The sequence below is a fragment of the Chiloscyllium plagiosum genome, unplaced genomic scaffold (assembly GCF_037043375.1).
Source record: "Chiloscyllium plagiosum isolate Xiang-an unplaced genomic scaffold, Cpla_swu_hap1 HiC_scaffold_5, whole genome shotgun sequence".
Lineage (NCBI taxonomy): Eukaryota > Metazoa > Chordata > Chondrichthyes > Orectolobiformes > Hemiscylliidae > Chiloscyllium > Chiloscyllium plagiosum.
In genome coordinates, this window is record NW_028270143.1 from 118062552 (window position 1) to 118077017 (window position 14466).

The 14466-nt window shown below is 42.3% G+C and overlaps 1 protein-coding gene across 2 annotated transcripts in view; it reads left to right on the forward strand.

Moving 5' to 3' along the window:
* Window positions 1-14466, forward strand: part of obscnb (obscurin, cytoskeletal calmodulin and titin-interacting RhoGEF b) — a 799195-nt gene that overhangs the window by 702533 nt on the left and 82196 nt on the right. The window contains exons 95-96 of one of the 2 annotated variants that reach the window (XM_087987576.1): window positions 1365-1466; window positions 9043-9130. In XM_087987576.1, coding sequence (XP_087843702.1) covers window positions 1365-1466; window positions 9043-9130 — 190 coding nt within the window. The remainder of the gene's footprint in view (window positions 1-1364; window positions 1467-9042; window positions 9131-14466) is intronic. The other variant, XR_015757277.1, reaches the window with a different exon arrangement.

Consider the following 14466-nt stretch of genomic DNA (forward strand, 5'->3'; position numbering starts at 1 on the left):
TGGGCGCCTCCTAGCAGAGTGCTTTAGGGAACATCTCCGAGACACCCGCACCAATCAACCAAACCGCCCCGTGGCCCAACATTTCAACTCCCCCTCCCACTCTGCCGAGGACATGGAGGTCCTGGACCTCCTTCACCGCCGCTCCCTCACCACCAGGTGCCTGGAGGACGAATGCCTCATCTTCCGCCTCGGAACGCTTCAACCCCAGGGCATCAATGTGGACTTCAACAGCTTCCTCATTTCCCCTTCCCCCACCTCATCCTAGTTTCAAACTTCCAGCCCGCACTGTCCCCTTGACCTGTCCGGACTTGTCCGACCTGCCTAGCTCCTTTTCCACCTATCCACTCCACCCTCTCCTCCCTGACCAATCACCTTCATCTCCTCCCCCACTCACCCATTGTACTCTATGCTACTTTCTCCCCACCCCCACCCTCCTCCAGCTTATCTCTCCACGCTTTAGGCTCTCTGCCTTTATTCCTGATGAAGGGCTTTTGCCCGAAACATCGATTTTGCTGCTCGTCGGATGCTGCCTGAATTGCTGTGCTCTTCCAGCACCACTGATCCATCATCAATCAGTGTCAGATTAGATAACTTTGTTTGTTTTACAAATACACTTTGCAGTAATTAAATTAGCTAAATGTCTGAAACTGGGTTTTATAAATCCCATGAAACAGACATTTTGGCTCATTCATGTTTTATTTCTAGTCAAACATATCAAAATACAGAACTGAATTTTGTCGGTTCCTGTTAGTGGGTTTGCAGTTTCAGCCACCCTCTCCACATTTGAAGTGGGAAATTGTTGCCCTCTTTAGGGCCACTTCCCACCTAGTCTCAATTCCCTCCATAATGGAATTGTGGGTCAACCTCCAGTACGTGGACTGCAGCAGTTCAAAAATGCAGTTCACCACCACCTTCTCAAATGCAACAAGGGATGGGCAATAAATGTTGGCCCGGCCAGCGATAGACATGTTCCATAAGTGATTAAAACAAAAGATCAGGAAGGTGTAACTTGGAGAATAATTTGGAGGTATTGATAGTCTCATAAGTCTTCTGCCCTTATTATTTTATTGGAAGGGGCCAAGGGTTTGAAAGGTGTTGTTGCAGGGCATCTTGTAGACAATCTGCACAGCTGTAATTGAGCATTAGTGGATGAGGAATGAATGTTGAAGTTGGTAGATGGGACGCCGGTCAAGTGAACTGCTTTGTCCTTAAGCTGTTTAGCTCCTTCAGTCTGTTGGAGTTGGACGCAACTATCAAAATGGAAAGTATTCCATTGGCTCAGGCCTTTGTTGAACATGCATCAGTAAACAGAGCTATCTTCAGGTATTTCTCAGATACCATTTGTTACTTTTCTATTTCTGTAGGTATTCCTGAAGCACAGAGGGCAGAACCTAGTGATACCCAGAAAGGCAGCACCTCACAACAGTTTCTGTTACTCAAACCACCTGTTCTTAGCACCAGCAGAGGTATATGTGCTATTTTTGCACCTCTCCACCAACATGACATGGTTTTCAGACAGTTCGGGAAGTGTTTGTGTTTTATTGTACGGGTATCATAGTTGTATGGAACAAACACATGGTATGGACTAGAGAGTTTCTTTCTATCTATTATTGTTCATGTTTGTAAATCCAGACCAAGGGATGAATAATCATCGTTCATCTTGTCTACTGTTTCAAACATACCAACTTGGCCAACTCCATTGCAAGAAAAATACATCCTAACTCTTTCATGGAGTTAAGCCAGTTTTTGAAGAATCATGGTTCAGGGGTAGAACATTACAGTGCAGTACAGCCCTCTGGCCCTCTATGTTGCACCGACCTGTGAAACCAGTCTAAAGTCCGTCTAACCTGCACTATTCCATTATCATCCATATGTCTATCCAATGACCATTTGAATGTCCTTAATGTTGGCGAGTCCACTACTGTTGCAGGCCGGGCATTCAATGCCCTTACTACTCTCTGAGTAAAGAACCTACCTCTAACATCTGTCTTATATCTATCACCCCTCGATTTAAAGCTATGTCCCCTCATGCTAGCCATCACTATGTGAGGAAAAAGGCTCTCACTGTCCACCCTATCTAATTCTCTGATCATCTTGTATGTCTCTATTAAGTTATATCTTAACTTTCTTCTCTCTATCTAAAACAGCCTCAAGACCCTCAGCCTTTCCTCATAAGACCTTCCTTCCACCCCAGGCAACATCCTGGTAAATCTCCTCTGCACCCTTTACAATGCTTCTACATCCTTCCTATGATGCGGTGACCAGAACTGTATGCAACACTCCAACTGCAGCCACATTAGAGTTTTGTACAGCTGCAACATGACCTCATGGCTCCGAAACTCAATCCCTCTATCAATAAAAGCTAACACACCATATGCTTTCTGAACAACCCTATCAACCTGGGTGGCAACTTTCAGGAATCTATGCACATGGATACTGAGATCTGTCTGCTCATCCACACTACCAAGAGTCTTACCATTAGCCATTTACTCTGTATCCCCCTGTTACTCCTTCCAAAATGAATCACACTTTTCCGCATTAAACTCCATTTGCCACCTCTCAGCCCAGCTCTGCAGCTTATCTATGTCCCTCTGAAACCTGCAACATCCTTCCGCACTGTCCACAATTCCACCGACTTCAGTGTCATCGGCAAATTTACTAACCCATCTTCGCCATCCTCATCCAGGTCATTTATAAAAATGACAAACAGCAGTGGCCCCAAAACAGATCCTTGCGGTGCACCATTAGTAACTGAACTCCAGGATGAACATTTCCCATCAACCACCACCCTCTGTCTTCTTTCAGCTAGCCAATTTCTGATCCAAACCACTAAATCACCCTCAATTCCATGTCTCCATATTTTCTGTAATAGCCTACCGTGGGAAACCTTATCAAATGCTTTACTGAAATCCATGTACACTACATCAACCGCTTTACCCTCATCCACCTGTTTAGTCAACTTCTCAAAGAACTCAATAAGGTTTGTGAGTCACAAATTACCCTTCACAAAACCATGTTGGCTATCCCTAATCAAAGTATTCCTTTCTAGATGATTATAAATCCTATCTCTTATAACCTTTCCCAACACTTTACCCACAATTGAAGTAAGGCTTACTGGTCTATAATTACCAGGATTGTCTCTACTCTCCTTCTTGAACAAGGGGACAACATTTGCTATGGTCCAGTTTTCTGGCACTATATCTGTAGACAATGATAACTTAAAGATCAAAGCCAAAGGCTCTGCAATCTCCTCGGTAGCTTCTCAGAGAATCCTAGGGTAAATCCCATCCGGCCCAGAGGACTTTATTTTCACACTTTCCAGAATTGCTAACACCTCCTCCTTTGGAACCTCAATCGGGTATAGTCTAATAACCTGTATCTCAGTATTCTCCTGGTCAAAATTGTCTTTTTCCTGTGTGAATACTGTCAAAAATATATTCATTTAGCGCCTCTCCTATCTCTTCAGACTCCATGCACAACTTCCCACTACTGTCCTTAACTGGCCCTAATCTTCCCGAGTCATTCTTTTATCCTGACATACATACAGAAAGCTTTAGGGATTTCCTTGATCCTATTTGCCAAAGACTTCTCATGTCCCCTCCTGGCTCTTCTTAGCTCTCCTTCAGCTCCTTCCTGGTTAACTTGTAACTCTCAAATGCCTGATCTGAACCTTCATGCCTCATCTTTATATAAGCCTTCTCTTTCCTCTTGACCAGACATTCAACTTCTTTAGTAAACCACAGTTCCCTCACTGTTCCTTGAACAAGCTCCACATTTCAATTGTGCCCATTCCCTGCAGTTTCCCTCCCCATCCTATGCATCCTAAATCTTGCCTAATTGCATCATTATTGTCGTTTCCCCAGCTATAACTGTTGCCCTGCAGTATATATCTACCCCTTTCCATTGCTAAAGTAAACATAACCGAATTGTGGTCACTGTCACCAAAGTGCTCACCTACCTCCAAATTTAACACATGGACTGGTTCATTACCCAGTACCAAATCCAATGTGGCCTTGCATCTTGTTGGCCTATCTACATACTGTCAGGAAACCCTCCTGCACACATTGGACAAAAACTGACCCATCTAAAGTACTCGAACTATAGCGTTTCCAGTCAATATTTGGAAAGTTAAAGTCCCCCATCACAACTACCCTGCTACTTTCAATCCTATCCTGAATCATTTTTGCAGTTCTTTCTTCTATGTCTCTGGAACTTTTCAGAGGTCTATAGAAAACTCCCAACAGGGTGACCTCTTCTTTCCTGTTTTTAACCTCAATCCATATTATAGACGAGACCTCATCAAATGTCCTTTCTGCCATTGTAATACTGTCCTTGACTAACAATGCCACATCTTCCCCTCTTTTACCACCTTCCTTGATTTTACTGAATCATCTAAACCCCAGAACCTGCAACAACCATTCCTGTCTCTGCTCTATCCATGTTTCCAAAATTGCCACAACATCAAAGTCCCAGGTACCAACCCATGCTGCAAGTTTACCCACCTTATTCCGGATGCTTCTGACATTGAAGCAGACACACTTCAAACCACCTTCCTGCCCGCCGGTACATTCCTGCGACCTTGAAACCTTATTCATGACTTCACTACTCTCAATCTTTTGTACAATAAGGCAGATAAGTTCAAAAGGCCCTCTCGTGCCCCTGCATGCAAGCTTGTGCCACCCAAACAACCCCATGACCTTCCTGACAAAAGTATGCTCCTCCTTCCACCTCTCTTTGCACATCAGCGCCCTCAACCTGCTTCTCACAGTGTGGCTTTTTCATGCCCATTCACACACTGCACATTATATGGAAGCAGTGAATTTTACAGTGGAAGTTATATATATGTAAGGCCTGACTGAGAACCCAGAGAAGCATCATATTTTGAATCACCTGAGGCCTTCTTGATTGACAGCTCTGGATGTCTGATTTCTACCATCAATTTCTCAGCATTTGTTTACACAAAGTGAATTTGTTTCAAGTGCCTACTGGTTTCAGCTATTGAGTATTTAAATGGTCTGGATGATTGACAATTTTAGTGGGAAGCAATAGAAGGTTAAGAATTAATCTCTTTTTTAAAGTTCTTTTTACACATTTATCTCAACAATTAAAATCTAGCCCTGTATGTTTGGTCATCCATTTCAATGATGTGGATGTGGGCATCAAATGAACTATCTTATTTAAAATTTGTGACCCTGGTGTTTATTTTTTAAAAAAAACAAAGCCATAAATTCCACAGTTTTGAAGTAACAAAATAGAATCTACACAAAGTTAGAAAATAAAATTATCTAGAGTATGTGCATAACTTCCACTGTAACATCCAAAATTGCCATGAGGTAAATAAGGATAACAGACAAATTGTGGTCAGAACACATCATAAAAACAAATACAGAATTCTATGGTTTTTCTCAGCAGCCCCCACATTGTTGGTCACCAAATCTCTTTAGGGCTTTGTCTCCTTTACAAGAAATTTCAATTCTGCACTTTCAACGATCTAGCTTTGAAACTCTGTCAAAGACACTCTGGCACTCACTGGCTCAACAACCACTCACTGCACGGCAACATTTACATATTTCCAGCTCTTTCATAAACAATTAGTTTCACTAAACTGGCATTACCTTTTAGTTTTTCCCATCTCCAATATTTCTCATCTTCACTAAACTAACACTGTTTGTAGAATTTCTTCACCCCCTACTCAGCAACAAAGGGCTTCTGGGATTTAAATGAGCCCTTGGCTACACAGAGCCGTCTGCAGCTCTTTAACTACGTGAAGACACACTTTGGCTCTCCAACACAGAACCAGCAAACATCCACCATCTTCTTAGCTCCTCAGGATATCTCCCAAACTCTGACTTCCTGGAGCTTGCTACCCACAGCAGCTCTGCTGTCTGGAGCTTATTCCCCCTCTTCTAAATACTTCATTAACCAGCAGCCTGAAGCTGTCAAGTTTCTATTTTCAATGACTCCAACCAATCTTCTTTGGTTTTCTAATTTTGAGTAAAACTGCCTCTGACTCTTGAATATCCATTCACTGACCCTGATCTGATCTGATGACGTATCAAACTCTTCAAAGGAGACCCCACCAAGTTACTAGACAAAAGCAAATGAATCAAGTGCTGAAACATTGTCCTTAAATGTTACAATCAGGAGAGGCTGTTAACCCACACTGCATAGATTGGTACAAGAAAGGATTATATCACAATGTGCAAAAATATGAAATTATCCACTTTGGAGGAAAAACAGAAATACAAGTATTTCTTGGAAGTTAGAGTTTGGGAAGTGTTGATGTCCAAACGGATCTGCATGTGCCTGTTTAAGAGTCACTGAGAAGTAACATGTAGATGCAGCAAGTAATTAGGAAGTCTTCGGATGCTGCCTGACCTGCTGTGCTTTTCCAGCACCACTCTAATCTAGACTCTGGTTTCCAGCATCTGCAGTCATTGTTTTTACCTGATAGGTGTTGAATAAGGCAATGGTTCTCAAAGAGTTAATTAGGCTCCACCTAATCTGATGATGTTGGACAAGTTTGCCTGTTGATAAAGCAGAACTTTTTTTTGTAGAACCCCTACAGTGCAGAAAAAGACCATTTGGTCCATTGAGTCTGCACTGACTGTCTGAAGACCATCCAACCCAAACCAGCTCTCTACCATGTCACCCCTCATTTCCCATGGCTCATCCACCTAGCTTGCTCATCTCTAGACATTGTGGACAACATTCTGGATCAATGGTGCTGGAAGAGCACAGCAGTTCAGGCAGCATCCGAGGGTTTTTACCCCATTGTGGACAACATGCAAACTCCATGCAAGAGTGTCGCCCAAGGCTGGAATCAAACCCAGGTCCCTGGTGCTGTGAGGCAGCAGTGGTAACTACTGAGCCACTGTCACAATCCAACATCTAAGGACCTCAGACCTACATTTACAGTTCTCACCATAGTTCCAGTAACAATGTCTAACAAACTTTTGTAACGTAGCTCATTGCTATCATGTAAAAAATACATTGTGTAAAGACAAGAGCCCTTTCTTGTTCAGATACAATAGTGGTTTCTCAACTACCCCTGGAACCTAAATAAGCCTTAAGATCCAGTTAGGGGTCACTCTACCAGCAACTAATACATGATGATCAGCAATGAATGTTGTTGCCTAGTACACAAGATGTGATTGAAAAAACAGGCATTGGACCAAGGAGAACAAATTTCCAGAAAATCAAGTTGGTTTCCCCTTTAAGGACTTAACATCTTTACTCATGTAGACAGTCAGCAGCTACAAGATTCTGAACAAACAAGCAGTCAGCAGGAGCTCATTGAAAGATAAACAAAGCACAAACAGTACTCCAAACCAAAGTCTTTATTTCAGCTCTGATAAGAAAGTGCAGGAGAAGCAATGCAGCGAGAAAGAATTGGTACAATATGGCAGTTACTGATTCCATCAGGAACCAAAGATCTGAAGGAGCATTCCTGGTTAGAGTTTCAGTGAAGAAATGAACATCTCTGTGAATAAAGTTACTAATTGTTGTCAAGAAGGGAAGATATCCTAAATTAGTAGCACAAAAAGCAAGTTTCTTGAGAAGTCAAGAAGCAAACAAAAAGTAGTATTTACATTTTGTAATAGGCATTGTTGCCATTTCAACACCACAAGACATGGCTACAATCGAGAAATCAGGAGCCATAGGAGCAATTTATACCAAGGTGGCAGCAGCCAGAAATATTGTGAAGCTGAATTAAGGTAACAAAATGGACAATTTAAAATTTGAAGCAGACAGACTCTAACAGAAGGCAATAGATAACTTTTGAAGCTTCGGTAAGAGTAGAAGGTTTATAATTTTAACAGCAATTCTGAGAAAAAAGGATATATTAACAATACAAACATAAAGTTGTTTTTGGAAAGTCGTACAAAGAATGGACACTGCTTATTAATGTGTTAAGAGGTCAGAAATTGCCTATTTTGCTTGCTAAAATGTAGGAAACCTCCATGTTACTTACAGAAGATGAGAAACTTCCATTTTGATTGCAAAGATGCAGAAAAAAATACGAGTAATCAGTAAAGGTGTACAGCATTTAACAGCTTTAAGACAAAAAAATCAAAACACTATTTTCCAAAATTTCTTTGGTTTGGCATATTTCCAGTAGTTTGGAATATTACAAAGATAACTCCTTTTATTCAAAAGGGAGGGAGGCGGACTGCAGAAAGCTACAGGCCTGTTAGCTTATTATCTGTGGCTAAGGGGGAACCAGTGGATGTACTGTATTTTGATTTCCTCAAGGCTTCAGATAAAGTGCTTCATCAAAGCTTATTGCAGAAGATAACAGCTCATACAGGGGATAGCATATGGGCATGGATAAAGAGTGTTTACATCTTATAAAATGAATCGGTTCTCTTGTCTCCTGGCGCTTAAGACTAAAAAGAACTGAAATTTCTTTACTTAGAGGGTGTTGCATATTTGGAACTCTCTACTCCAGATAACTGTGGTAGCTGAGTATATTCGACACAGATATTAACATATTTCTTGATATTGAGTCATCAAAGGATGTGGGATAGAGCAGGAGAATGGTGTTCTAATAGAGCATCAGGCAAAATCTGGTGAGAAGGTGGTCTGATGAGGTGAAAATTGCCCTCATCCTGCTTCTATGTTCCTAAAACAGTTCTCCAAAGCAAATCATTTGGTGAATTACTCCTGATTGTTCTGTAAGCAAATCAGTCTGCTGTTCTGTATCAGCAGTATCTTAGAGAAAGCTAATAAGATTTATTGCCACTTAATTTGTCGTCATTTTGACAGTAAGGGCCATAGTCATCACATTAGGAGAACTCCCTGCCTTTGCTTAAATGTTACTTTGACACCCACCTAGACAGGGCACATCACTAAAGGACTGTATATTTGAAATTTAGAAAGTATTTCTCATGGTGTTTATGTGTTTGTTTCTAAAATCAACATTGCTTTCTTTTGTATTTGTGCATGCCCACAGATCATTACAGTACTTCAAAAGTAGAAGTAAATATTGCAATGTTAAATCCTAATTTTGTTTTCTTGGACAATGACGGCATAATTCAGAAACAGAAGTCAAGGAAGAATGCTCCATGAAGCCAACGGGGAGAAGAAAACTGCATTCTAATTATGATGTCAAAGAAGAAACTGGAAGGTAAATATGTCTTAGGGGATTTTTAAGCTCTCCAAGTAAGGTATTATTCATGTCATAATAATGGAACTATTTTCTGGAGATGCTGAACTGCTCAGAAGATTGCTAATAAAAATGTACCATCTCTAATCATATCAGTGGTAGTGTATTGTAGGAACACAGTGTAAAAATACAAAATATCATTGTTGAATAAGTCCCTTATCAGGATTAGTGGTGCTGGAAGAGCACAGCAGTTCAGGCAGCATCCAAGGAGCAGCGAAATCGACGTTTCGGGCAAAAGCCCCTTATCATCCAAGTCTACCCCTGAAATTTGAACAAAGAACGATATAGAACAGGACCAGGCTTTTCAGCCAACCAAGCCTGCTCCAATTCCTAATCCTTAAACATTGCTAACATGCTTCCACCACTTCCACTGGCAATGTGTTCCAGGCACCCACCACACTGTGAAAAATTTTCCCCACACTTCTCCTTTAACCTTGCTCCCTCATCTTGAACCTATTGGCTCTTGGAGTTGACCTCTCTACTCTGGGAAAAAACTTCTGACTCTCCACCCTATCTATGCCTCTCCTAAGTTTGTAGGTTGCCCCTCAGCCTCCATCTCTCTAGTGAATACAATCCTCATACCCAAAACCCTCCGAACCAGGCAACATCCTTGTGAATGTCTCTGCACCCTCTGCAAAGTATCCACATCTTTCTGGTACTGTAATGACTAGAACAGCACACAGTATTCGAATTGTGGCCTAACTAAAGTTTTATACAGCTGTAACATAACTTACCAACTTTTATATTCGATGGCCTGACCAATGAAGGCAAACATGCTGTATGCCATCTTGACCACCTTATCATTGTTCAATGAATGTGCTTTCGGGGATCTGTGGACCTGTTCACCCAGATCCCTCAGTATGTCAATGCTCCAAAAGGTTTTGCCTTTTATTGGACTTTGATCTTCTAAAATGCATCACCTTGCATTTGTCTGGATTAAACTCTATCTGCCATTTCTCTGCTCAAATCTGCAATCTATCTATATCTGGCTGTATCCTTTGACAGTCCTCCTCAGTATGTGCAACTCTGCCAATTTTGGTGTCATCTGCAAATTTACTACGAGACCATCTACATTTTCCTCCACATCCTTTATATATATTTCAAACAACAAAGGTCCCAGCACAGAAACTTGAAAGGCTTCAGAAAAAATTTACAAGGATGTTTTCAGGGTTGAAGGATTTGAGCTATAGGGAGAGGTCGAATAGGTTAGGGCTGTTTTCACTGGAGCGTCAGAAGCTGAGGGGTGACCTTATAGAGGTTTACAAAATCACCATATGGATAGGATAAATAGACAAAGTCTTTTCCCTGGAGTAGGGAGTCCAGAACGAGAGGGTGGTGGTAGAGGGTTGTTTTTAGACTGGAGGCCTGTGACCAGTGAAGTGCCACAAGGATCGGTGCTGGATCCTCTAATTTTTGTCATTTACATAATGATTTGGATGTGAACATAAGAGGTACAGTTCTCAAGTTTGCAGATGACACCAAAATTGGAGGTGTAGTGGACAGCGAAGAGGGTTATCTCAGATTACAACAGGATCTTGACCAGATAGGCCAATGGGCTGAGAAGTGGCAGATGGAGTTTAATTCAGATAAATGCGAGGTGCTGCATTTTGGGAAAGCAAATCTTAGCAGGACTTATACACTTAATGGTAAGATCCTAGGGAGTGTTGCTGAACAAAGAGACCTTGGAGTGCAGGTTCATAGCTCCTTGAAAGTGGATTCACAGGTAGATAGGATAGTGATGAAGGTGTTTGGTATGCTTTCCTTTATTGGTCAGAGTATTGAGTACAGGAGTTGGGAGGTCATGTTGCGGCTGTACAGGACATTGGTTAGGCCATTGTTGGAATATTACGTGCAATTCTGGTCTCCTTCCTATTGGAAAGATGTTGTGAAACTTGAAAGGGTTCAGAAAAGATTTACAAGGATGTTGCCAGGGTTGGAAGATCTGAGCTATAGGGAGAGGGTGAACCGGCTGGGGCTGTTTTCCCTGGAGTGTCGGAGGCTGAGGGGTGACCTTATAGAGGTTTACAAAATTATGAGGGGGATGGATAGGGTAAATAGGCAAAGTCTTTTCCCTGGGGTCAGGTAGTTCAGAACTAGAGGGCATAGGTTTAGGGTGAGAGGGGAAAGATATAAAAGAGACTTACAGGGCAACTTTTTCACGCAGAGGGTGGTACGTGTATGGAATGAGCTGCCAGAGGAAGTGGTGGAGGCTGGTACAATTGCAACATTTAAGAGGCATTTGGATGGGTATATGAATAGGAAGAGTTTGGAGGGATATGGGCCGGGTACTGGCATTTGGGACTAGATTGGGTTGGGATATCTGGTCGGCATGGTCGAGTTGGACTGAAGGGTCTGTTTCCACGCTGTACATCTCTATGACTCTATAGGTTTATGGGAAAGATATAAAAGAGACCTAAGGGGCAACGTTTTCACACAGAGGGTGTTACGTGTATGGAATGAGATGTCAGAGGAAGTGGTGGAGGTTGGTACAATTGCAATATTTAAAAGGCATCTGGATGGGTATATGAATAGGAAGGGTTTAGAGGGATATGGGTGAGGTGCTGGCAGGTGGGTCTAGATTGAGTTGGGATGTCTGCTCGGCATGAACGAGTTGGACCAAAGGGTCTGTTTCCAGGCTGTACATCTCTGTGACCTTTTGACACTGATTCCTGCATAACAACACTAGTTATTGATCTCCATTCCGTAAAGCACCCTTCCACTGCTACTCTCTGTCTTCTATAACCAATCCAGTTCTGTATCCATCTTGCCAGTTCACCCCGGATCTCACGAGATTGTACCTTTTGTAGTAGTCTGCTATGAGGTACCTTATCAAATGCCTTACTAAAGTCCCTGTATCCACTGCCCTTCCCTCATCAATCATTCTTGTCACCTTCTCAAAAAACTCAATGAAGTTGATGACACATGACTTGCCCCGCACAAACCCATACAGTGTATCACAAATAAGTTCATTTGCTTCCAAATATGAATAAATTCTGTGTCTCAGTATCTTCTTCAACAGCTCACTGGCCTGTAATGACCTGGCTTATCTCTGTTTCTCTTCTTAAACAAAGGAACAATGTTGGTCATTCTCCTGTCCTCTGGAACCTCACCTGAGGCCAAAGAGGATGCAAAGATATCGGTTAAGGCCACAGCTTTTTCCTCCCTTGCCTCCCACTATATCCTGGGACACATCCCATCTGGCCCTGGGGACTTGTCTACCCTAATGCATTTCAAGACACCCAACACTTCCTCCTTCATTATGTTGAGAGTATTCACACACTTTTTCTTAACCTCGACATCCCTCAAGTCCTTCTCTTTGGTGAATACCAATGTAAAGTGCTAGTTAAAGATCTCACCTATTCCTTTGGCTCCACATTTAACCTCCCTCCTTTATCTTTGGATGGGCCTATTCTTTCCCTAGCTACCCTCTTGCTCCTAATATATGTATAAAATACCTTGGGATTCTCCTTAACCCTGCTGGCCAAGGTTATTTTAGGGGAGAAAGTGAGATCTGCAGATGCTGGAGATCAGAGCTGAAAATGTGTTGCTGGAACAGCACAGCAGGTCAGGCAGCATTCAGGGAACAGGAGAAAAGGTTATTTTAGGGCCCCTTTTAGCCCTCCTACCTCCCTGTTTGAGCTCCCTCCTACTTTCTTTATATTTTTCAAGGACTTAGAATCTTAGAGTCATAGAGATATACAGCACGGAACCAGACCCTTCGGTCCAACTTGTCCATGCCGACCAGATATCCTAACCTAATCTAATCCCATTTGCCAGCCCTTGGTCCATATCCCTGTAAACCCTTCCCATTCATATACCCATCCAGATGCCTTTTAAATGTTGTAATTGTACCAGCCTCCACTACTTACCCTGGCAGCTCAATACATACATGCACCACCCTTTGCATGAAAACGTTGCCCCTTAGGTCCCTTTTAAATCTTTCCCTTCTCACCCTAAACCTATGCCCTCTAATCCTGGAGTCCCCCAACCCAGGGAAAAGATCTTGTCTATTTACCCTCTCCACACCCTTCCTCAATCTATAAACCTCTATAAAGTCACCCCCCCGCCTCCGAAGCTCTAGGGAAAACAGCCCCAGCCTATTCAGCCTTTCCCTATAGCTCAAACCCTCCTTGTAAATCTTCTTTGAATCATTTCAAGTTTCACAACATCCTTCCTGTAGGAGGGAGACCAGAATTGCACACAATATGCTTAGACCTTAGGTATACTTTTTTGACTAAGCTGATAATTTCTCCTGTCATCCAAGGTTCCTGAATCCTGCCCGTTCTGCCCCTCATTTTTACAGGAACATGACTGTTCTACATTTTAATTAACTGGTCTTTAAAAGATTCCCACATGTCAGGTGTTAATTTATCATCAAACAGCTGCTCCCAATTCATTATTCAGTTATAGTTGGCCATCCCCTCCAATTTAACACCTTCATTCGAGGTCCACTCTTGTCCTTATCCATGAGTATCCGAAAAGCTCTCTCACTGAGACTTTAATCACCTGGCTGGGCTCATTCCCCTATACCAGATCCAGTATGCACCCCCCCCCCCCCCCCCCCCCCCCTCGTTGGATTATCCACATACTGTTTCAAAAAACCCTCCTGGACACTGAACAAATTGCTCTCCATCCAAACCCCCAGCACTAAGGGAGTCCCAGTCAAATCAGGGAAGTTAATATCACCCACCACATTCCTGTTATTTTCACATGTTTCCAGAATCTGTAGTACAATCCCAGCATTGTGATTGCACCCTTCCTATTTCTCAGCTCTACCCAAAATGGCTCACTGCAAGATCCCTTCAGGGTGTCATCCTCAACACCTGCTTCCTAACCAGTACGGCAACTCACCCACCTCTTTTGCTTCCTTCTCTGTCTCAACTAAAACATCGATATCTCAGAACATTAAAATATCAATTCTGTCCCTCTTTCCACTTGTCTCTGTGATAGCAACAACATTATAATTGCATGTGTTAGTCTACACTCCAAGTTCATCTGTCTTACCTGTTATACTTCCTGCATTGAAGCAAATGCAGTCTAAGCTAATTCTGCTGAGCTTCATAACCTCTCCATGAATGCTCTTCCTGTTAGCTATTTTTGCCTTAATCTCAAACTCTTCCTTAGTGACCTGCTGCTCCAGTTCCCACCCTACTGCCGCACCAGTTTAAACCATCCCGAGTGGTCCTATCAAACCTCCCTGCCTTTGTCATTGGGTTTTGTGATTGTTCCTGCTCTTTAATACACCTAATTGAATAGTTAAATAGAGAACTAAACATCCTGCAGGACACATTTCTATC